Source organism: Protopterus annectens, chromosome 2.part0, assembly GCF_019279795.1.
Source record: "Protopterus annectens isolate FY-2018-M chromosome 2.part0, PAN1.0, whole genome shotgun sequence".
Taxonomy (NCBI): domain Eukaryota; kingdom Metazoa; phylum Chordata; order Ceratodontiformes; family Protopteridae; genus Protopterus; species Protopterus annectens.
Window position 1 is genome coordinate 1,380,673,687 of NC_056728.1, and position 23,941 is coordinate 1,380,697,627.

Below are 23,941 nucleotides of genomic sequence, written 5' to 3' on the forward strand. Positions count from 1 at the left end.
GATTGCTACTAGCAGTTGTGGTGGTGGTGGTGGTGGTGGGGGGGGGGGGGCACAGATTCTACAGGTGATGGAATTTAAGTGCCTTGTGATCTTGTTCATGAGTGAAGGTATGGGGAGGGGGAGGGAGAGAATGACCATCATTCATCGTCATCAGCAGTAGTGTGGGTGACATAACAGATTCCATCCTCACCTAGCAATCAGCTTTGGGTAGTGACTGAAAGGATGAGGTTAAGGTGGACACAAGCAGCAGAACTTAGTTTTTTCACAGTGTGGCCAGGCTCACTTTCTTTAACCAAGTAAAGTGCTTAGCAGCCCAATTTGATCTTGAAAAAGAGCTTGAACTGAATTGAGACAGTTTTGGGGTCCTAGAAAGGATCTCCCCCTCCCATGCTTCCTATGGGAGTAGGAATGTATTTGTGTAATGTAGCCATGGATCTCCCCAGAAAAAGAACAATTCTCTTGTTCCATGTTATGCCTTTGTATTAAAAATGCATATTAATTAGCAATGTTATGGAACTGTAGAAATATCCACTGAAATAGAATGAAACTCAAAGCATAGTGGATCTGCTCTACAGTTCATAGATTAGATTAGTGCTAAGCTAACTGCTCTTGTGAGCCGTTTTAAGCCTAGCCAATTATCTCTTGTGAAATTCAAACTCTGCACTTTATGTTTATAAGGCAAACACTTTAACCATTAGGCCACCCTCCCAACCTGGTGGTCATCTTAGTTTGCAATACAACTTCAGACAATAAGTATGCGTCTATAGCTGGAAGAATTTCAAATATCTTGGGATCAGTGATAGATTAGAACTAATCAAAATCAACTGATGTGGTTTACAGTCTAATGGATCATATGTAAGGTGAGTATAACTATCTGGTACTGTAGTCTAGGGACTTCACTTGTCATAATGAGAAAAGCAGACAGCCAGGGTAGAATAGCAAAAAAAGGGCAGAAGAATGTTTAATCCATCAGGATTTATAGGGGATTTATACTGTAGAGTGCAAACCCTCCACAATTGTAAGACAGTTGATAGAAAATAGATGAGGTTGGAAAATATTTTTTTTAGCAAGGGGAACTCATTTGAATCCTGCAGAGGGGCTGCCCCAGTGTCCACCTACATTAACAATCGCATTTGACTTGTCTGTGAAAACATTTTTTCCAACTCCTCAGTGTACGGCTATTTGAGCATGGCTTCTTTGATATGTATCATTTTCTGAGGTACATGAAAAGCACTGCTTAGACAGAACCACTGCGGGCAGTTTCATGATTTTACTTTAAATAGCACTAGAGATGGTGATAGACTGGGAAATACTAAGTGGAAGAACTACGCTTTAGTTAGCTACAGTGTGAGTTAATTGTAAACTGGCAAGAAAAATAATGGCTCACATTCCTCATTCTTCTTAGAGAAGCCACTAGCAAAAACAACCACAGCAAAATAAACAGGAAAAGGAACATAAGAGCTAAAAAAAGCACTGTGCCGTGTCCCAGAAAGAATAAAGTCTAGATAACAAAGTTTATCAGGAAATTGTTTTCTCTGCAGGTGTGTGGTGATGATTATGGCCTCTCATGTTACACTCTGAAGGTCAAAATTATTACAGCACACCTGTCAAAGTGTAATTTCCTGATCAAGATTGTTATATTCCATATTAGCCTCTGTGTTATAGTTTATTTATTTATTTTTGAAGAAATGCAGTTTCTCCTTTTTTTTTGCCTGGAGAAACATAATTTGACACTTTCGACACTTGTGTATTATGGGCTACATCACCTTTTCTCTGAATCTACCAGTTCCTTAACACAGACATGGTAAGTAAGTATCCTTCATAGTACAGAGCACTAATTTTTTCCTCGCAAACAAAATCACACATTCGCAGGGGTACTTAAATCATAATGCTTATAGGAAACTGTGCAGTACCATGGTGTGCAGTGAGTTACTAGTATTACTTTAAAATTTGTTGGTGAGGGATCTGCGAACTCTGAGATGGGTAGTAGACAAGCAGAGCAGCTATGAGTTCAGCTCTGGGGGTTCAGAGACATCTGGACAGTGGTGGGGCACACTGGAACACCATGTCTGCTGGACAGTGGTGGGGCACACTGGAACACCATGTCTGCTGGACAGTGGTGGGGCACACTGGAACACCATGTCTGCTGGACAGTGGTGGGGCACACTGGAACACCATGGCTGCTGGACAGTGGTGGGGCACACTGCAACACCATGGCTGATGGACAGTAGTAGGTCACACTGGAACACCATGGCTGCTGGACAGTGGTGGGGCACACTGGAACACCATGGCTGCTGGACAGTGGTGGGGCACACTGGAACACCATGGCTGCTGGACAGTGGTGGGGCACACTGGAACACCATGGCTGCTGGACAGTAGTAGGGCACACTGGAACACCATGGGTGCTGGACAGTAGTAGGACACACTGGAACACCATGGCTGCTGGACAGTGGTGGGGCACACTGGAACACCATGTCTGCTGGACAGTGGTGGGGCACACTGGAACACCATGTCTGCTGGACAGTGGTGGGGCACACTGGAACACCATGTCTGCTGGACAGTGGTGGGGCACACTGGAACACCATGGCTGCTGGACAGTGGTGGGGCACACTGGAACACCATGGCTGCTGGACAGTAGTACGGCACACTGGAACACCATGGCTGCTGGACAGTGGTGGGGCACACTGGAACACCATGGCTGCTGGACAGTAGTAGGGCACACTGGAACACCATGGCTGCTGGACAGTAGTAGGGCACACTGGAACACCATGGCTGCTGGACAGTAGTAGGGCACACTGGAACACCATGGCTGCTGGACAGTAGTAGGGCACACTGGAACACCAGGGCTGCTGGACAGTGGTGGGGCACACTGGAACACCATGGCTGCTGGACAGTAGTAGGGCACACTGGAACACCATGGCTGCTGGACAGTAGTAGGGCACACTGGAACACCATGGCTGCTGGACAGTAGTAGGGCACACTGGAACACCATGGCTGCTGGACAGTAGTAGGGCACACTGGAACACCATGGCTGCTGGACAGTAGTAGGGCACACTGGAACACCATGGCTGCTGGACAGTAGTAGGGCACACTGGAACACCATGGCTGCTGGACAGTAGTAGGGCACACTGGAACACCATGGCTGCTGGACAGTAGTAGGGCACACTGGAACACCATGGCTGCTGGACAGTGGTGGGGCACACTGGAACAACATGGCTGCTGGACAGTAGTAGGGCACACTGGAACACCATGTCTGCTGGACAGTAGTAGGGCACACTGGAACACCATGGCTGCTGGACAGTAGTAGGGCACACTGGAACACCATGGCTGCTGGACAGTGGTGGGGCACACTGGAACACCATGGCTGCTGGACAGTGGTGGGGCACACTGGAACACCATGGCTGCTGGACAGTAGTAGGGCACACTGGAACACCATGGCTGCTGGACAGTGGTGGGGCACACTGGAACACCATGGCTGCTGGACAGTAGTAGGGCACACTGGAACACCATGGCTGCTGGACAGTAGTAGGACACATTGGAACACCATGGCTGCTGGACAGTAGTAGGGCACACTGGAACACCATGGCTGCTGGACAGTAGTAGGGCACACTGGAACACCATGGCTGCTGGACAGTAGTAGGGCACACTGGAACACCATGGCTGCTGGACAGTAGTAGGGCACACTGGAACACCATGGCTGCTGGACAGTAGTAGGGCACACTGGAACACCATGGCTGCTGGACAGTAGTAGGGCACACTGGAACACCATGGCTGCTGGACAGTAGTAGGGCACACTGGAACACCATGGCTGCTGGACAGTAGTAGGGCACACTGGAACACCATGGCTGCTGGACAGTGGTGGGGCACACTGGAACACCATGGCTGCTGGACAGTAGTAGGGCACACTGGAACACCATGGCTGCTGGACAGTAGTAGGGCACACTGGAACACCATGGCTGCTGGACAGTAGTAGGGCACACTGGAACACCATGGCTGCTGGACAGTAGTAGGGCACACTGGAACACCATGGCTGCTGGACAGTAGTAGGGCACACTGGAACACCATGGCTGCTGGACAGTAGTAGGGCACACTGGAACACCATGGCTGCTGGACAGTAGTAGGGCACACTGGAACACCATGGCTGCTGGACAGTAGTAGGGCACACTGGAACACCATGGCTGCTGGACAGTGGTGGGGCACACTGGAACACCATGGCTGCTGGACAGTAGTAGGGCACACTGGAACACCATGGCTGCTGGACAGTAGTAGGGCACACTGGAACACCATGGCTGCTGGACAGTAGTAGGGCACACTGGAACACCATGGCTGCTGGACAGTAGTAGGGCACACTGGAACACCATGGCTGCTAGACAGTAGTAGGGCACACTGGAACACCATGGCTGCTGGACAGTAGTAGGGCACACTGGAACACCATGGCTGCTGGACAGTAGTAGGGCACACTGGAACACCATGGCTGCTGGACAGTAGTAGGGCACACTGGAACACCATGGCTGCTGGACAGTGGTGGGGCACACTGGAACACCATGGCTGCTGGACAGTAGTAGGGCACACTGGAACACCATGTCTGCTGGACAGTAGTAGGGCACACTGGAACACCATGTCTGCTGGACAGTAGTAGGGCACACTGGAACACCATGGCTGCTGGACAGTGGTGGGGCACACTGGAACACCATGGCTGCTGGACAGTGGTGGGGCACACTGGAACACCATGGCTGCTGGACAGTAGTAGGGCACACTGGAACACCATGGCTGCTGGACAGTGGTGGGGCACACTGGAACACCATGGCTGCTGGACAGTAGTAGGGCACACTGGAGCACCATGGCTGCTGGACAGTAGTAGGACACACTGGAACACCATGGCTGCTGGACAGTAGTAGGGCACACTGGAACACCATGGCTGCTGGACAGTAGTAGGGCACATTGGAACACCATGGCTGCTGGACAGTAGTAGGGCACACTGGAACACCATGGCTGTTGGACAGTAGTAGGGCACACTGGAACACCATGGCTGCTGGACAGTAGTAGGGCACACTGGAACACCATGGCTGCTGGACAGTAGTAGGGCACACTGGAACACCATGGCTGCTGGACAGTAGTAGGGCACACTGGAACACCATGGCTGCTGGACAGTAGTAGGGCACACTGGAACACCATGGCTGCTGGACAGTAGTAGGGCACACTGGAACACCATGGCTGCTGGACAGTAGTAGGGCACACTGGAACACCATGGCTGCTGGACAGTAGTAGGGCACACTGGAACACCATGGCTACTGGACAGTAGTAGGGCACACTGGAACACCATGGCTGCTGGACAGTAGTAGGGAACACTGGAACACCATGGCTACTGGACAGTAGTAGGGCACACTGGAACACCATGGCTGCTGGACAGTAGTAGGGAACACTGGAACACCATGGCTGCTGGACAGTAGTAGGGCACACTGGAACACCATGGCTGCTGGACAGTAGTAGGGCACACTGGAACACCATGGCTGCTGGACAGTGGTGGGGCACACTGGAACACCATGGCTGCTGGACAGTGGTGGGGCACACTGGAACACCATGGCTGCTGGACAGTAGTAGGGCACACTGGAACACCATGGCTGCTGGACAGTAGTAGGGCACACTGGAACACCATGGCTGCTGGACAGTAGTAGGGCACACTGAAACACCATGGCTGCTGGACAGTAGTAGGGCACACTGGAACACCATGGCTGCTGGACAGTAGTAGGGCACACTGGAACACCATGGCTGCTGGACAGTAGTAGGGCACACTGGAACACCATGGCTGCTGGACAGTAGTAGGGCACACTGGAACACCATGGCTGCTGGACAGTAGTAGGGCACACTGGAACACCATGGCTGCTGGACAGTAGTAGGGCACACTGGAACACCATGGCTGCTGGACAGTAGTAGGGCACACCGGAAGACCATGGCTGCTGGACAGTAGTAGGGCACACTGGAACACCATGGCTGCTGGACAGTAGTAGGGCACACTGGAACACCATGGCTGCTGGACAGTAGTAGGGCACACTGGAACACCATGGCTGCTGGACAGTAGTAGGGCACACTGGAACACCATGGCTGCTGGACAGTAGTAGGGCACACTGGAACACCATGGCTGCTGGACAGTAGTAGGGCACACTGGAACACCATGGCTGCTGGACAGTAGTAGGGCACACTGGAACACCATGGCTGCTGGACAGTGGTGGGGCACACTGGAACACCATGGCTGCTGGACAGTAGTAGGGCACACTGGAACACCATGTCTGCTGGACAGTAGTAGGGCACACTGGAACACCATGGCTGCTGGACAGTAGTAGGGCACACTGGAACACCATGGCTGCTGGACAGTGGTGGGGCACACTGGAACACCATGGCTGCTGGACAGTGGTGGGGCACACTGGAACACCATGGCTGCTGGACAGTAGTAGGGCACACTGGAACACCATGGCTGCTGGACAGTGGTGGGGCACACTGGAACACCATGTCTGCTGGACAGTAGTAGGGCACACTGGAACACCATGGCTGCTGGACAGTAGTAGGACACACTGGAACACCATGGCTGCTGGACAGTAGTAGGGCACACTGGAACACCATGGCTGCTGGACAGTAGTAGGGCACACTGGAACACCATGGCTGCTGGACAGTAGTAGGGCACACTGGAACACCATGGCTGCTGGACAGTGGTGGGGCACACTGGAACACCATGGCTGCTGGACAGTGGTGGGGCACACTGGAACACCATGGCTGCTGGACAGTGGTGGGGCACACTGGAACACCATGGCTGCTGGACAGTGGTGGGGCACACTGGAACACCATGGCTGCTGGACAGTGGTGGGGCACACTGGAACACCATGGCTGCTGGACAGTGGTGGGGCACACTGGAACACCATGGCTGCTGGACAGTAGTAGGGCACACTGGAACACCATGGCTGCTGGACAGTGGTGGGGCACACTGGAACACCATGGCTGCTGGACAGTGGTGGGGCACACTGGAACACCATGGCTGCTGGACAGTAGTGGGGCACAGTGGAACACCATGGCTGCTGGACAGTGGTGGGGCACACTGGAACACCATGGCTGCTGTACAGTGGTGGGGCACAGTGGAACACCATGGCTGCAGTAGGTCTTATTCTCAAATTAGTGGAGAATCAAAGCAGGAAGCAGCTGCACTTAGTCATGGCTGCTTTATCTATAATTTGGGTGCTGGATGCAGCTGATGGTATGTAAGGTTCACTATGCGTGAGGATGACAGTATCTGCCTGCAGGATGAGTCTAGCATGTAGTACCCTGTGGATGATAGTATAGTCTGTGGACCAGTACCATCAACTTACTTTTTTATTTCATTTTTATTTATTAGCCATATAAGCTACTGTGCACACGTTTCCCTTTCATGGGCAGCCTTCAGCACTGTCTGTAAGGGACTTGTTCAAAGTCACACAGTTTACAATTGGAAATTGAGAGGCTCATACCCAGAACTACAGGATAAAGCATAGAAACACCTCATAACCTTATCCCTCTGATCTAAATTGCCAGAATGACTTTGATATTTTCTAGGCACAGTACTCCAGACAGTATTTCCCACACAGTCCACTCCAGTGTTACTTGAGAACTTGAATCCATTTTTAAGCAATTGGAAAATTTGTAATTTACACAAAAGTATTTCAATCTTCTTACTGTAATGTCTCTATGAGTGGGTTATTCCTAAGTGCATGAGCCTCTCTGCTTGTCTGAAATATTTCATTTCCAGTAATTGGTTACTAGGATTGATTTCTCAAAGATTGATCAGATAATCACAGTCAAAAGAATGGAACTTCCAGTTATCTTGATTTTTAACTTAAATTGTGGCTTGAAGACATCAGAGTTTGTTATACAGAAATACAGCATCCCCCACTGTGTGGGGAATATGGGGGTGGGGAAAATCTACCTACACAATGTAAAATGATTTAAAGTTCCATTACTTTGCTTAGACTCCACCAACTGGTCTTTGAGGGCCCTCAATGAAGTCTGCTTATTAGTCATTACATCAGCAGCACTGAGTAACTGTTAAAGTCTAGTTTATCACTAGATGCTGTCCCTTAGTGAGTAATACCATTGCTTGTTGTGTTTCTCTGTACAGATTGTATATAATGTCTGTTAGCTAGAATTACGTTCCATTTCTTTTATCAGCGGTCTGTATTCCCCATTTGACTAGCGCTTTAGTTGTACTTTTTAATGTGAATTGTCTTGCACATATTTTCAGTTTCTGATGTCCAAATGTGAATTATGTGCATTGTATCACTATGCTTCATCAAAGCATTATTTCCAATATTTTACCCTTTTAATTTACTGCAAGTCACTTATTCCCCCCCATACCTTTCCCATTTGTGGGATGTTATAAATCTTTGCAAGGAATATCCAATCACCTTCCTTATTTTTCTAATATTTTGGTTCCTCCCAGTAATGTTTGTGATTCTGAATAATTTGTTTGCAGTACTAAAATTGTTTGTGTTCCTACTGTTATTCATTTGTGTTTGTCCTACTGAACTACCTGTGTTTACACAGGCAGTTCAGTAGGACACAAGGCACAAGAAACAGCTCTGTATTTATGTCATTTCCATCAGCCAAAACAACGCTAAGGAACTGATTTTTTAATCACAGGGCATGTATTTGACCCTGACTTCAATACTGGCAAACTCTTTAACAGCCTATAATCATACTCCATGTTTGATTCCAGTACATTGAAATGTTGAATCCAGTATATTAATTGAATACATTGATGGTGCCTCACCAGTATTGAGTGATGACATTGAGCTTCTCTGTGGTCTCCTTGGCCATAAGCAGTGTGAGAACTTAACCCATAAGGTTTGCTGCAGGCTATGGAAATGAGTTTCAGTGATGGTGTTACATTAGCATGCATTACATAAGTACAGGCTTCTTGCTGTAGGGCATCAGAACAGAAATAAAACAAGTCACACTATCAGGAGGTTTTTGGATGGAGGTGAAACCTAGCGAGAAGACAAATTAGAAGCAAATCTAATATGGAACAGGCAGTGTTAGTGTTAGTGCAGTGTTCGGTAGTGTTAGTGATAGCTACCACTAACGACTAAGGGTGTCAAGCATATATAGTGATGAGTGGTACAGGGTGATAGAATATAAATTACATAGTGTCAGTGCTTTATAAAATAATGGTAACTAGAAAACATGATCAATAACATCTGTGATCAGTATGTGCCTAGAAAGGGAGTATTCTGAGCAGGTGAGAGAATTTATTGTAGAAAATGAGGCATATGCAATCCAAAGATTATATAACCAAGTTAGAGTTTAGCACTGTAGATCTTTGGCTTTGCAGGCTAAGACATTTTATGGGTTTCAGTGGATTGACCATGAATGGAGACTAGGTTCATAGGTAAGTACTAGATTAGCTGCCCTTGTGGACCATTTTAACCCTAGCCAATTTACCTTAGTGAGAATCAGACTCTGTACCTCTTGTCTGTGAAGTCAGTAATTTAAACATTCTGCCAACCCCCAACAAAAATAGAAGGAAGACATGTTCCACTGAGATTTGAACTCAGGTCACTGGATTCAGAGTCCAGAGTGCTAACTATTACACCATGAAATATTCTTCCCTTGAGGATGCAGTGATGTAGCAATACAATCAAATGTATTGGTGTTCATTGGATCATGTTATCTCTTTCTTTCTATTTCATAATATGCTGTTACAGATATGCTGTTTAATATGAGGAAATATCCTATCATTTTGCAGAGTATTCAGGCACTTCCTGAATCTCGTAAGGTTAAAGTAAATAGATGGAATGTGATGAGATTTGCCATGGTGTTTGTCAGTTTCAGAGTTAGATATAATACTTCTGGATGCATGATGTTGTTTGTCAATCTCAGGGTTAGATATAATACTTATGGATGCAAGAGGATTTAATTTCTTGTATAAACATCTCCTTTGATCTTGGTCTGTTCTGTCTTTTTCTCTTGAACAAATGGGCGTCTGTGAAAAGGTTATTAAAGAACTGTACATAGCCCCATTTTAAAGTTTCTTCTAATACTAGAGTTCTAAGGAAACAAATGGTATAACATCAAAATGCATACCTCTCAGCTGTCCAGATTTTCACAGAATGTCCAGATTTTTGCATCATCTGTTTGGTCTGTTCCTCATAAAAATTTGTGGTTTTCTGGCAAGTCATGAAGATTGAAGTCACTAAATAATGACAGACATTTGAGTTTCAAGCTTCAGGATAATACAAGCCCTGTTATTCTATCAACTTTCTAAGTTTATAAGAGCAGTATTTTTGGGTCTTTGTCCCACCATTATTTTTGGCTTTGTCCAGATCCATTGTTCTAAGAGTTTGAAAGGTATGACAACATGCAAAGTAGCTTAAAAACATAACTTTTGCTCTGACTACACATGCACTTTGATTAAGCCTATATTGGTCTTGGAAATATATTTCCACTGAGGGTTTTGTGTTTTTGTGTCTTTCTTCACACATCAATTCTCATTTTTAGACCGTTCCACTCTGCCTACCCGAAGTTGGCCATTTCACTTCCTATAATTGTACTGATGATGCCTCTAATCTTGCCCTCATCAGGCAGGTCCCATGTTTGCAGGGAATATGCCTTTCAGTTACCAGTTAGCAAAAAGATGTGGTTTGGGAGGAAACAAAGCAGTCATATGGGACCACAATATGTTTTTGGGTACCATAACCTTAATGTACATGGGTATGCAGTAATATTAGGTACTGCATCATGCACCTAAGTTGACAGTAATGTTAGGTATTGTATCCTCCTCCTATGCAAGCAGTAATGATATGTGTTGCATCACACTCTTATGCATGCAATAATGGTATTTGCTGCAGCATATTCATATGCATGCAGGGTTGAACAGCTGACATGCCTCTGTTAGATAGTTACATTTATAATTCCTTTCTAGCTGGTTACGATCAAGGTGCAGGTACTTCAGTGCATAGCTCCACCCCCAAACAAGATAGAAAAACAGCCATCAGGTCTCCGCAACTGGCTTGCAGACTCCCCTCATCCAGGTCACTAAGTGAACCTGTGTTAGAAGTGGTATAGACAGGCTTCATACTCATCTGCCTGCAGATCAGCAGTATAGTACACCCATAGAACTTAAAGCTGTAGTCAGTGAAGTTTAAAACTTGGTATTGGGTAAAACCTATGTACTTAATGAAATATACACTTGTAAGTGTTAAGACACCTGTACTTGGACTGCCAGAAAACCAGCACCCTTTCAAGTTCTCCGTTATGCTACCAGACATGACCTTGGTCTTGCTGAGTAGGGGGCACTGTGAAGGTTGCTCATTCACGATGCTGAGATTAAACAGAATGTGATGTGCTAATACCATCCTGGACCATCATTAACCAGTACGTCAAGGATATTGGATAATTATGTAGGATCTGGTGTTTACTAATTATAGGAGTGAGAAAACTAAGGTATACATACATGAGTACCTCCCCGAGTGTGCAGTAGCAAGTCCCACCTAAACCATGAATATTCATTTGATGTGTTCACAGGCCACATGAATATTCATCGGGTATTCAGCACTTAGTTTGAGGGGGCACTACAGTTACGCAATGTTTTTTGTTTGCTGTACCCCCTGCAAATTAAATATACCAACTCCGAGATCATACTACATTGAGGAAAAGGTTAAACTGTATGCATGATGTCACTGTCATGTCTGCACAAGCATCATTTGAATATGACATCGTGGCCTTTTAGGATGTCAGTCATGCAAGTGATGCCAACACCATCCCCACATATGTACAGGATCACCACATGTTCTCCCACACTGTGGAAAATTACTGATTTAGAGATATTTTTTTGAAGGTAAAACATCTTTACTTGTGATGTAATGTTTATTGAATGAATAGCCGTGGCTGAATTTTTGCAATAGAACATAAATTGAAATGTGCTATAGGAAAACAAAGGGCTACAAATTTTAATGAGACAGACATTCGTGTGAGAAATAAATAAAACTGTGGTATAATTAGCAAGCTAGTACTGTAGAGCACAACCTTAATAGAAGGGGTAGTTTGCAACAGGCACATCATTCACATGGGTGTCACAGAATCGTAAAAAGGTTATTGCCACACACCAACATCACATATATATATATAAACCATAATCCTGTTCTGTTTCTGACTGTTTTAATGTGCAGGTACATATCAGCTGTTTGAATATGGATCTGAAACTAAACCACAGTAAGCTAAATGGATGTTTTATGTAAACCTAAAGTATTTAGCACTCTGTCTTTTCACTTCAGATGAAGACACCACATAAACTGTGATACGTCTTTTCAGAATAGTTTCATCACACTTTATCTGTAAACATGTTTGTCTTTTCATAATGGTACCACTGTGCCTTGCATGCTAATAGAAAATGTTTTCTACTTATTTTATTTTATTTTTTTCAGAATGGTTTCACTCCACTTTATATGGCATCGCAGGAGAACCACATGGATGTGGTGAAGTATCTGCTGGAAAATGGAGCAAATCAGAGCACTGCTACTGAGGTACGGCGATCATCGATATTTGTTTTATTACTTATCATACAACGTTGTGAGCTGATCGTGCTGTCCTAAACATAACTGCAAATTTATAGATGGAAAGTTGGAACAAAAGTTCATATTTAACAACACATTTAAACTGTTTTGTTTACTTTTGTTTTCATCAGATTATTAATTTTATAGTTCATTAGTTGTGGGGGTAAGTTGTGAGAAACACAAGTACTCTAGATAAAGGTAAGTGTTTCAAAGGCAGCAATGATTAGAAAACAATAATGCAATGGGTTTTATTACACTTAATGTTTGTGAAGAGATTAAGATAATCTCCTGTTGGGTTTGACATCTTATTGTGCTGGAGAGGTTGTGTGCTCTTGTGTTGTCTGTAACTTTTGTTCCAGGGAGGGACACTTTTCAAAAATTGGCCTTAAGATAGGCAGACAAACAGTGATCCACAATTACCCCATGATGACCGAGTTGAAGAATCTGAGAAGCTCATCCAGAACAGGGATTCTTGCACCCCTCCCCCCCCCCAGCAAAAGTCAGATGTGAGGTTAATGTTCACTTGTCAGCCCCTTCTGAGATAGGTGATCCAAATATTCCAGCCAGGCTCAACAAAAAAAAAAAAAACTACTGTACAAGCTTTCTACCTGCAAGGTACAAGGAGGGTCAGGGGCTACTAGCCAAGTGATAGACTAAATCAGGGTGGATTTAGATTGTCTAGACCCTGGCAATGGAATCTGTTTTTCAGGATATCGAGTTTCACCTCACTGCTGGCTTGGGAAAAAGCTGGAGCTTGTGTGAGTGGTTGAAAAGTACCATTTGGAGTGAGATGGTCTTATTGCTTCTGAAACCAGTCTTTCTGAGTGGGTCTGGTTTCTCTTCTCTTTTGGAGATGACCTTCAAGAGAGCTCTCAGGCAGGTATGGGGATACTCACAGTCCTTGGTTGGATGCTGTTCATTAGGACTTTGTACCAGCAAGTAAGAGGATTGTGTCAGTATAACTGCAAGTAACAAAAATGAAAACTCTATCTTTTGTTTATGGAATTGTACCTAACAGCTGTTGGAGTATTCAGACTATTAGAAAACATGGGTTCCTATTACAAGAGCGAAGATTCCTTTAGGCGAATACGAAGACGTCAATCCTTATTGCGCGGAGTACGTAAACTGCGAAAGTTCAAAATGGTGAACTTCGAAATGTCGATTTGTTTTGGTTGGCCCGTCTGCAGTATAGCTCCGTGAGGTAAGTGTGTGATAGATAGGAATTTAGTGTTAGGATTTGGGTTAAGGTAAGTGCATAGATAGGTAATGTATGTAAGAGTTAGTGTAGTGTTAGAAGTAGGTGTTTTTTAAATGTATGTATGTGTTTTATTTATTTTGTTTGGGTGTATGTGTGTAGGGGAAGTGTGCGGTAGTTACGGACCTTAGGGTTAGGGAGGGGTTAAGGATAGTGCATAGTTAGTTGTGTATGTGGGGTTTAGTATAGTGTTGGAGGTAGGGTTTTTTTTAAATGTATGTATGTGTTTTATTTATTTTGTTTGGGTGTATATGTGTAGGGGAATTGTGCAGTAGTTACGGACCTTAGGGTTAGGGAGGGGTTAAGGATAGTGCATAGTTAGGTAGGTAGTATGTAGTGGGTGGTGGGGTTGGCCGACTATTACAGGTCGATATTTTTTTTTCGCAATTTAGTGCGTTCGGGATTTTCGCGGTTTGCGGTAAAGGGGTCAACGTTTAGGTATTCAAGCTTAGGGATTTTTGTTTTCGTAATATAGACCCAGAAAACATAAGTAAAGTGTTCAGTTGGGTACTGCCTCAATATATGCAGAATAACAGAAGTACCTGCAGGGGCATGGTTGAGAGGAATGGTTGTCCTGATCTGAATTTGATTAGTGAAATGCTTCTGAACTGCTGCACTAGTCATGGATTGTCCATTACATATACCATGCATGAAGACAATGTGTGCTTGGTCTGGGAACACCTTGAGACAAAAGACAGTGGCTGAATTTGTAGTTATTTCATAAGAGTTGAGGCCATGCATCCTGAAAACTTGGGTCAAGAGAGGCAGTGAGTTGGGTCAAGCAGATGGATTGGTGCCTGGAGATCCAAACATGCATTGAGGTGTCCTGGGAGCACCTAATCAATGTTTCTGTGCATGAAACCCCCACTCATTAAGAGCTTCAACTATGTAAGTGGAGAGGGCAAGGACATGGAGTCTGAAAGAATCCAGTTCAGGGCATCAGCAACTGAGATGACAACAAGGAACAGTGGTCAAAAGGTGGTCAGTGCTTGTCATGGTAATAACTCTAGGACTCTCTGGTGGGTGGTAGAGGTAAGGAAAGAAAGATGCCTTCCATGCAATGCTAGCAGGAGGATCAGCTGCAGGAGTCACTAAAGTGAAGGCCATAGAGGATAGCTTAAAATAGCCACAAAACAGTGCTAGAAAATTATTTGGAACTTAAGAAGGGTAGTTGGATGCTGTCCATCTTGTTCTCAGCAAAGATGGAGAAATGCTGACTTTAGCTGTGACATTGCTGAGAAGTGAGAGGACCATTTTGAGAATCCCTGAGACTGGTAAACTCACCTTAATCTGAGGAGACAGTGCAGAAGCAACTGACAGAATTGTATCAATCTCAGTAGATGAAATTTCTGTAGGATTAAATGCTTCCTTTGTTTGTGACATGGTCATGTAAGAGATTGAGATCCAACGGGAAATGCTTAAGGTTCTAGATGTTGTTGGATGTCATAGTTAATAGTCATTTCCATTGTTATATGGTAAGCTTGGAGAGTACCTCTTTACTTCAGTTTTGGAGCAGTGGTCTGCATTTTCTAAAAAGGGATACGAGTTTGTGTTCCAGATATAGTGGTATCAGAATCTTCCATTTCCTTGGGAAAGCATATGCAAAGTAATGGGAAGAATACCTTGTCCAATTGTTAACCCAATGATTTAGGTTAAGCGATGCAGAATTTTGTCCTTACCATGGAATAGTGAGTTCACTTTGTCCTTTCGCAGATACTGGAGGGGTCATGATAGTAGTCATGAGACTTGTGGACTTGAAAAAGGCATTTAACCGTGTACCCTGAAATGTCTTGTGGGAAGTTCTACAATAATACAGAGTCCTGGATCCCCTTCTGCAGTTAATTTAATCTCTACATTTGAGGACTGATAGTTGTGCTTATATTCTCTGCATTAAGGTGAAAATATTCAAAGTGAATGTAGAATTCCACCAAAGGTGTACCTTCTCATTCAGCGAGTTTGATCTTCATGGTTAAGATATCAAGGTGCAGGCAAGATTTGGAGTACATTCAATAGCATATGAGAGTTGCAGCTTCACTGCTTGTGACCACAGGTGACTATAATTTTCAGCCAGCACTGGATGATTTGCTAGGGAGTTTGAAGCAGATAGGGTTAAAAATCACCATCTCCAAATCAGAGATCTGGAAAGAAAGGATTGTGGACGCAGGTGAGTAGAGAACAGATACCTGAGTTGAAGGAATTTGTGTATCTTGAAGAGTTGTTCAGTAGTGAATGTAGAGGACATTAGGAGTGTGACCAGTAGGGCTACAACTACAGCAGTGCTGCAGGTATTACACTGGAGTGTGATGATGAAAAAAAATCGAGTCATAGGATAAAGCTCTCAATGTAGTAGTCAGTATGTCTCCCCACTCTCTCCTATGATCATGATCTTTGGGCAGTAACTGATAAAATGAGACCATGGATGCAGGTAAGTTAAGTAGAAGTGACATTCTTTCAGAAGGTAGCTGGGCACATCCTTCATGACAGAGTGAGAAGCTTGGCAATTCAAGAGACTATACGAGTTTAGCTTTGCTTCTTCATAGGTAGTCTGTCATCTTATGAGGATACCTCTCTAGTTTCTTCCATGGGAAGTGTAGCAGACATAGTTTGTTCTCTAGAAGGAGAACCTGTGACAGACCTATGACATGTTGGAGTGATTATATCTTGGGAATCCTACAGGATGATTTTGGAGACTGTTGGGGCTAAGAAAGTCTGGTCTATCCTATTCACCTTTCTACTACAGGGACTCTCTCAAGGACAAATGGTTTAGAAACTTTATAATAATAATAAGGTAAACATATATCTTTTTTAAGGATAATACCATAATAGGCCATAGAGTGTAACAATATTACATGGAAGAGCTTGGATGTACTAGTAGTTGATTTGTGTTGTTTTGTTTCTGTTTTGGTGTTTACAGTAACATTACAGCTTTCATTTAGAATGTGTGTTTCATGGATGATACTTGGCTGCTGAATTTTTCTGTGGCTAGCTACCAGACATCCCTTTTTGTACTAATCTTGCTGGATTCCGCCATTGTTTTTATACAGTTTTGTAGTTGATTAAATTGAAAATGTGGTCCAGAACTTTGAACTATATTATCATATATCCTTTCTACTGAAGTAACCCTCTTACCTTTGGGAGTTTTTAGTAGCCCACAAGTCAGAGTCTTGATTACATCATGTCACAAATTGTTCACACTACCAAAACAACCTACTTAATTTGCTACACACAGATTATTATATGAGGTTTGTTTATTCATTTTATTTTAAACAGGAGATGGACTGGAAAACAGGGGCCCCTTTTTATCCATAATGTATTTACAATGCTAGAGAAAAAACTGCCATTCACAGTACAGGAAAATACAACACATTAGGAAATAAATATAACAGTCTAATTTAGTTATTAGTATGTAGGTAATATACTTAGCAGACTAATACTTCAGATAAATACACTCATGCCAGTTCCTAACTGATATAAAGAAAAACTAAATTCCCTGATGACGACTATTAGATGGCTATTAGCAGCAGTTTGCCATTGTTTATTAATTAGTTGTTCAGCCCATGTCAGTAGAATTCATATGCCTGGCACTGACAGAATGTCAGTTATTCTTTTTGCCATGTTGTTCAGGCTACTTCCTGAATTTTCTTACTTACTTGAAATTACTAATTCTATATTGTCATCTTTGGTGGGTATTTCTCACTGTTTGTTGTTTCTTGTTATCCCACTGCTATCTTCTCAAAACAAATGCTTTTTCTTTCATTCCATTTAGTAATAATTGTTATAATGTGCTTTTTTTTTTGCATGGCCAGTTGCTTTCACATACACTATGTTCCAGAGGCATCCACATAAGGTGAGTCCTGTCTGCTTATGTGGCTCTGCATCACACACTATCCCATGCTGACTTTGACTACCTCAGTAACATTCTCCTTTCTAAAGCAGTCATTCAGTTTTGCATTCTCAGTTTCCTGCAGGTGGTACCTGTTTTTGTTTTCACAGTCCAGGCTTACTTTTTTATAAGGTCTCTTCCAGCTTTGCAGCACTTCTGAGTTCAGTTGCATCTGAAGACAGTTATCAGTGTGCATGATTCAGAGAGAGAGTGGGCATGATTCAGAGAGAGCCACAAATATTAACTATTTGTGTTACTTGGGAATGGCTGAGTTCCATGGCATATTCAGAAATGTTAATTCTTAATGTATCTGAGCAGTGCAACTGTGCAACTATACCAGCTTGCTCAGCAATCGTGGCTCACAATCCCCTGTCTTTATCAGGGAAGGAAAGGTATCAGGATAGTGCAGATACCATTTTGCTCAGACCTATGCAGTACAGGCCTGTGCCTGTGTCTGTATACCAGCAATTTCAGTTTTCTATGTTACAAACAATGGTGCATGCTGGAGGTTGGCAGTGTACATAAGAGAGGTTACTTACATGGATAAATGCTTTTTCTGGCTCAGTCTAGCCACATAGAAGAGGCATGCCCACAGAACTACCTCATTGCATAGTCTACCAGAATACCCAAACAAAGGTGCTTTCAGCAATCACATCTTAAACAATGTATTGTTGCATATTACACATATTTTGTGCAATTCTTTGTAGTCCAGAATACATTTCTGTAACCTGGCCACTGTCTTAATTCCCTCTGCCTATCTCACAGCAGTTAGCCTCCAACTTTTCTATACACCTCAGTTAGCAGCTATAGAATTTCCTTCATTTCAGCCTCTGTCTTGTTTTCCATCAGAGCAAACTGCTTCACTTTCCAGACATGTAACAAAATTATTGTTACATTTATTCTTTCAAATTCAGTTATGGTCCCACTTAATTCAATGTCTATACATGATACGCAGCCTTTCATCTTTTCTTTGGTTAGTTGTCTCTGGCCTGCATTGTTCATACCTTCCTTTATAACACCTGAAAGGCTTTGTTCCATCTGACCTGAGTGTACCTTGTAGTACTGGAGTTGTACATAAGAGCTGCTTGTCCGAGCTCTCCTAGATACTCGTATTTAGTGAGATGAAGGTATGATTATCTAACTTACTCTAAATCAGACCTTATTCTTCCACTTCTGTCACTTCCAGAGTGCATGTTTCATTACTCAGGTTGCCAAATGTATCTGACGAGATTCATAGCAAATAAACGAAGAAAATAAAAATGGATATTATAACACTGAAACCATATGAGTAAAAGCTCACTGCATTAAACAAACAAACAAGGCTTCTAAAGCCAAATCATTGACAGTAGCTCAAAAACATTATTTCTGTAAGCCCGAGTACCTTACATTTCCAATTCAAACTGTAACATTATATCTAAATTCGTTATTTCCATGATTTAGTGCATGGTAGTACTTCTGTCCTCACTACCTGAAGCGTGCTCAACACATTGTTAATCAGACTGAATTTCTGCGTGCATGCGTGCGCTCGTGTGTGTGTGTGTGTGTGTGTGTGTGTGTGTGTGTGTGTGTGTGTGTGTGTGTGTGTGTGTGTGTGTGTGTTGTGAGGCTGAAGGGGTTAATACAAAAAAGAAAGGTATTATATTGAACCCTTGTGGTTTGACTGTCTCGGTACATGCAGGAATAGAGGCATGCCTTCACCACAAGTTTATTTCTAAGAAGGCAACATTCTGAGCAACTAAGTGCTAAGTGCTCAAATACATCAGTGTAACCAAAGTCACATGTTACCACAGCATATTTGATCAAAGTTACGTATTCTTATTATTATTATTATTGCTGTCCAATTAGTATGAGCATTTTAGTACGTTTGTGGTGCTTCTTCAGTTTCTTATTTATCTGAAGAAAGGGCTGTTTTTCCCCAAGGGATTAACAGTTTGGGCGGTCGGTGTGTACACATCTGAGACTTCTAGCTATATAGTTGACCACATTTTTTGGGTCTGAAACAACAGCCCATGAGACTGAGAGAGAAACTGCATTAAAAACAATAGTGACGTTGTACTCTTCACAGCAGCTATTTTTATATACTGAGAATTATTTGAAGCAGTAAAGCTGAATTAGTAAGTGACATCTTCTACAAAGGAAAAAGCAAGGCAGGTTACAGTGACAAGTAAAGTGATGAAATTGTTCTAAAATAATTGTATGTTGTGTTCCAAATCAGCTTCAAAAAGATATGACATTTGTAGAATAGTGTGCGTGTTGTACCTTTAAGAAGCATTTCCAAGGACAGCACATGAATATAAATATCAAGCACGTGCCATGTTGAGAGTACAGCCAGAGTGTGAATATGTATGTGTGTGATACTCAGTTTGTTTATAAATTTATCTAAGTTAAAGTTACTAAGCCTCAATCCTGATGTGTTTGTACATAATAAAGCTGCTTGAACAGAACCCACAAACATTCATCTGTTTTATCCTGACCAGATGAGTGACATGGTGTCAGAACCGGGATTCCAGAGACTGCTTTTCAGAGCTACAAGTTGCAGAGTTAACAGTGAAGGTAAACTAAGTGGACCGAGTGCAAAAAAAAAGGGCCATAAATGAACTAAAGGTAATGAAAACTTGCACAAACGATTTATTTTATTAAAAACAGAGCATTACAACTGCACAGAATGCATTATTAAGCAAAATAATAGCACAGAAACATATATTAAGCAAGCAAAAGGCACAAAAAGTTTATTAATTAAATGAAATGTTTGAAGTTAAAATATTTGATAAAATGATTATCAGAAAAGCCATAAAGGGTTTGGAGTTACCTTGGAATTGCAAAATGAGCATGTTTAGAGTAAAACGAGCACAAAAAAAGAATAATGGGCATGAAAAAAGATTAAATGAGCAAAATTAATATAATAAAAGAAAAAAGGGCACATTAAGCATAAATAAAGCAAGGCGACTGCAAGTTTTTTTGGCAAATTACTGTGTTTTGGCATACACTACTATTTCAAATTGATTGAAGCTGTTCAGTGCAGCATAGCTAGAGTTATTCAAAGTGTCTCAAAATGTGTAAAAGTGCTTAAAGTGTATGTTTATTACTGTGCATTTATTCCAAAGAGTTGTGCAACTATTTTATGAAGTGCAGTCAAAATATAGCCATTTTGAAGTTTCTTCTACTGTGTGTGTCTGTTCACAAACCGCCACCATTACAGACTGTTTTGTGCACTGTACAGGGTTATTTACCAAAGTACAGCCATTTGGAAGAGTTTCAGTGTGCTGTGTACTGTTTATTAACAAAGTGCAGTTAATTCGAAATGTTTCTTACTGTGAGCTTCTTCTGCCCAGTTTATTTGCACAGGTGCAGTGATTTTGAAATGCTTACACTGATGAGGTGATTTCTCTGAGTACAGTGATTTCAAGAGTATTCTTGTGCCTAGGAGATTTATTTCATAAAGTTCAGTTATTCAGAGGTTTATTGTGCTATTGGGCATAGTTACAAGTTCTGGCATAAATTTCTGGCATATGTATATATTTGTGTGTGTTCATGCATACTTGCAAAAGTTTCACCGATATGTGTTAATATGACAGAGGCATTTCGCAGACCAGGTCCTCTAGTATTTGATCAGAATATTGCAGAGTATTGGAGAATATTTGAGCATGAGTACAATATTTTCATACAAGCAGCTTATTTTGAAAAAGATGCATGCACCAGGACATTCATTTTGCTAAACCTAACTGGGTCAGAGGCCATTGAAAGAGTGTTCATTTGTGTATGCACCAGTAGTATATGAAGGAGAAAGGGAAAATCGTCATATTGTTGTACAGGCTGAATCAAGGGAAGACCCCAAGTGTTTGAAATGCAAATTCAGAGAAAAGTGCAACCCCCAAGACAAATGTTACATTAGAGAGGCATTTGTTTTACATGAGAGATCAAAAGCCAGGAGAAACTTTTGCAGCTTATATTACTGATCTGAGAAACAAAGCTAAATCATGCAGGTTTGGTGATTTAAAAGATGAATTAATAAAGGACAGGCTTGTGTGTGGTATTAATTGTGCTGCAGTGATTTTGCTTCATGACAGTGATTTAATGCTGAGCAAAGTTATTGAGATTTGTCAAATCCATGAAGTTACAGAAAGACACACAAGTATGCTTGCAACTGATAAGATCATGGTCTCAGCAGACTCCAGAACAAATGTAGACAGCATGCAGCACATGGCTAGCAGAAACAGGCCTAAGCACATGGCAGCTGCAGCCCCTGCAGGTTTTCCAGGGAGAGCTCATAGTCTTCCAGCAAGTTCTAAGACTAGTTCAGTAAAAAAGGCATGCTCAGTGCAGTATAAGGGTGAGTCAGCAAAACCCAAGTCAAGCTTTATTGTTAACTGTCACAACTGTGGTGCCAACCATAAGTCTAAAACAGAAAAATGCTTAGCATTTGGTCAGCAATGCCACAAGTGTAAAAAACTGAACCATTTTCAAAAGTTTTGCAAATGAAGTACCTCACTCAGTTGTAAAGAAGGGTCACATAAAAAAGCAAGTTGATGATATAGAAAGCTGCAACCCTACTTTCTATCTAGATGGTGTATTAGTAATTGGTGAAAAGATTCATGCAGTAGATTTACTGGCAAAGAATTAAGTGTTTTGTACTGTCCTGATCTACTCCAAGTAAAATGTAGACACTGGTTCAAAGTGTAATGTTATGTCAGCAGAAACATTCGCTAAAGTGAGAGCTGGTGAGAAACTTAATGTGGTCAGTTGTGCAAAACGTGTTGCTTATGGAAGTGAAAAAATTCAAACTGAAGGCTCAGTAGTGCTTTCATGTTATTTCGCTGGGAACAGTTACAGCTTACTATTCTATGTAGTCCAAAGACCTGTGCAGTCATTACTGGGTCTTAGAGACAGTTTGAGAATGAATCTGCTTTCCTTTACCAAAGAAGTCCCTCATATATGCACAAGTCCCAGTTCCAGCTTCAGTGATACTATTTTTTTAGAATACACTGATGTTTTTGATGACAAGCTAGGCAAGCTTCCAGTTGTGTATCCTATGAAGTCAGACCCAGAGGGCAGTCCAGTGGTCAGACCAGCAAGAAGAGTTCTAATAGCTGTGCAGAGCAAATTTAAAGTTCATTTGGATAAAATGATTCAGTAAGGTGTAATTTGTCCAGTTACAGAGCCTACTGAATGGTTGTTGTCCATGGTAGCAGCTCACAAAAAAGGCTCACGTGAAATCAGAACATGCATTGACCAAAGAGATTTGAACAAAGCATTAAAGAGACCTCATCATCCTTTGTGTACAGTCAAGGAAGTCACAGCCCTGATATCGAATGTCACTATTTTTTTCTGTCTTGGATGCAAAGAGTTCATTTTGGCAAGTGATGCTTGATCACATATCTTCACTGCTAACTACATTTAGTACCCCATTTGGAAGATATAGATTCCTCAGGATGCCATTTGGAACAAATTCTGCAAGTGAAGTCTTTCAGTATGCAATGGAGAAAATGTTTTTACTTTTTCCATGTGCCAAAGTAGTAGATGATTTTTGGTCAGAGGTGATGGTGAAGCAGAGCATGACAGAAATCTCAGGAAAGTTCTAGACAGAGCATGTGTGAAGTGAACTTGAAGCTCAATCCTCTGATGTGTAAATCCAGTCTGCCAGAAGTCACATATGTAGGTCATTTATTTACTAGCATTGGCTTACGACCAGACCAGTCCAAGCAAGCACCATTCTTGAGGTGCCAGCACTGGATAATGTTTAAGCTCTACAACGTTCTCATGGTATAGTTAACTATTTGGGCAAGTTTATACCAGACATCAGTTAGTTGACAGCACCTTTAAGAGAGCTGATGTGCAAAAATGTTACCTGGTCTTGATTAGAACAGAAGAGGAGAGCATCTGAAGACCTTAAGCAGAAAATTGCCACTCCACCTACATTAAGCTACTATGATGTCAGTAAACCAGTAACCCTTTCCTGTGATGCTTCAAAATTTGGTCTTGGTGCAGTTATTCTTCAAGAGGGCAGACCAGTAGCCTCTGCATCTAGAACTCTTACCCAAACTGAAATGCAATATGCTCAAATTGAGAAAGAACTTTTGGCAATTGTATTTGCATATTCAAAGTTTCATGATTATATTTATGGTTGAGCTATTCAGATTGAAACTGATCATCAGCCTGTAGTCACTATTTTAAAGAAGTCTATGCATTCAGCTCCAGCAAGATTACAAAGAATGATGCTCAAATTGCAAAAGT

General features: G+C 42.6%; 1 protein-coding gene across 31 annotated transcripts in view; it reads left to right on the forward strand.

The window, feature by feature from the left end:
- ANK2 (ankyrin 2) overlaps positions 1-23,941 on the forward strand; it is a 3,034,032-nt gene that overhangs the window by 1,781,073 nt on the left and 1,229,018 nt on the right. For all 31 annotated transcript variants that reach the window (XM_044061567.1, XM_044061562.1, XM_044061555.1 and 28 more), the window contains one exon: positions 12,444-12,542. In XM_044061567.1, coding sequence (XP_043917502.1) covers positions 12,444-12,542 — 99 coding nt within the window. The remainder of the gene's footprint in view (positions 1-12,443; positions 12,543-23,941) is intronic.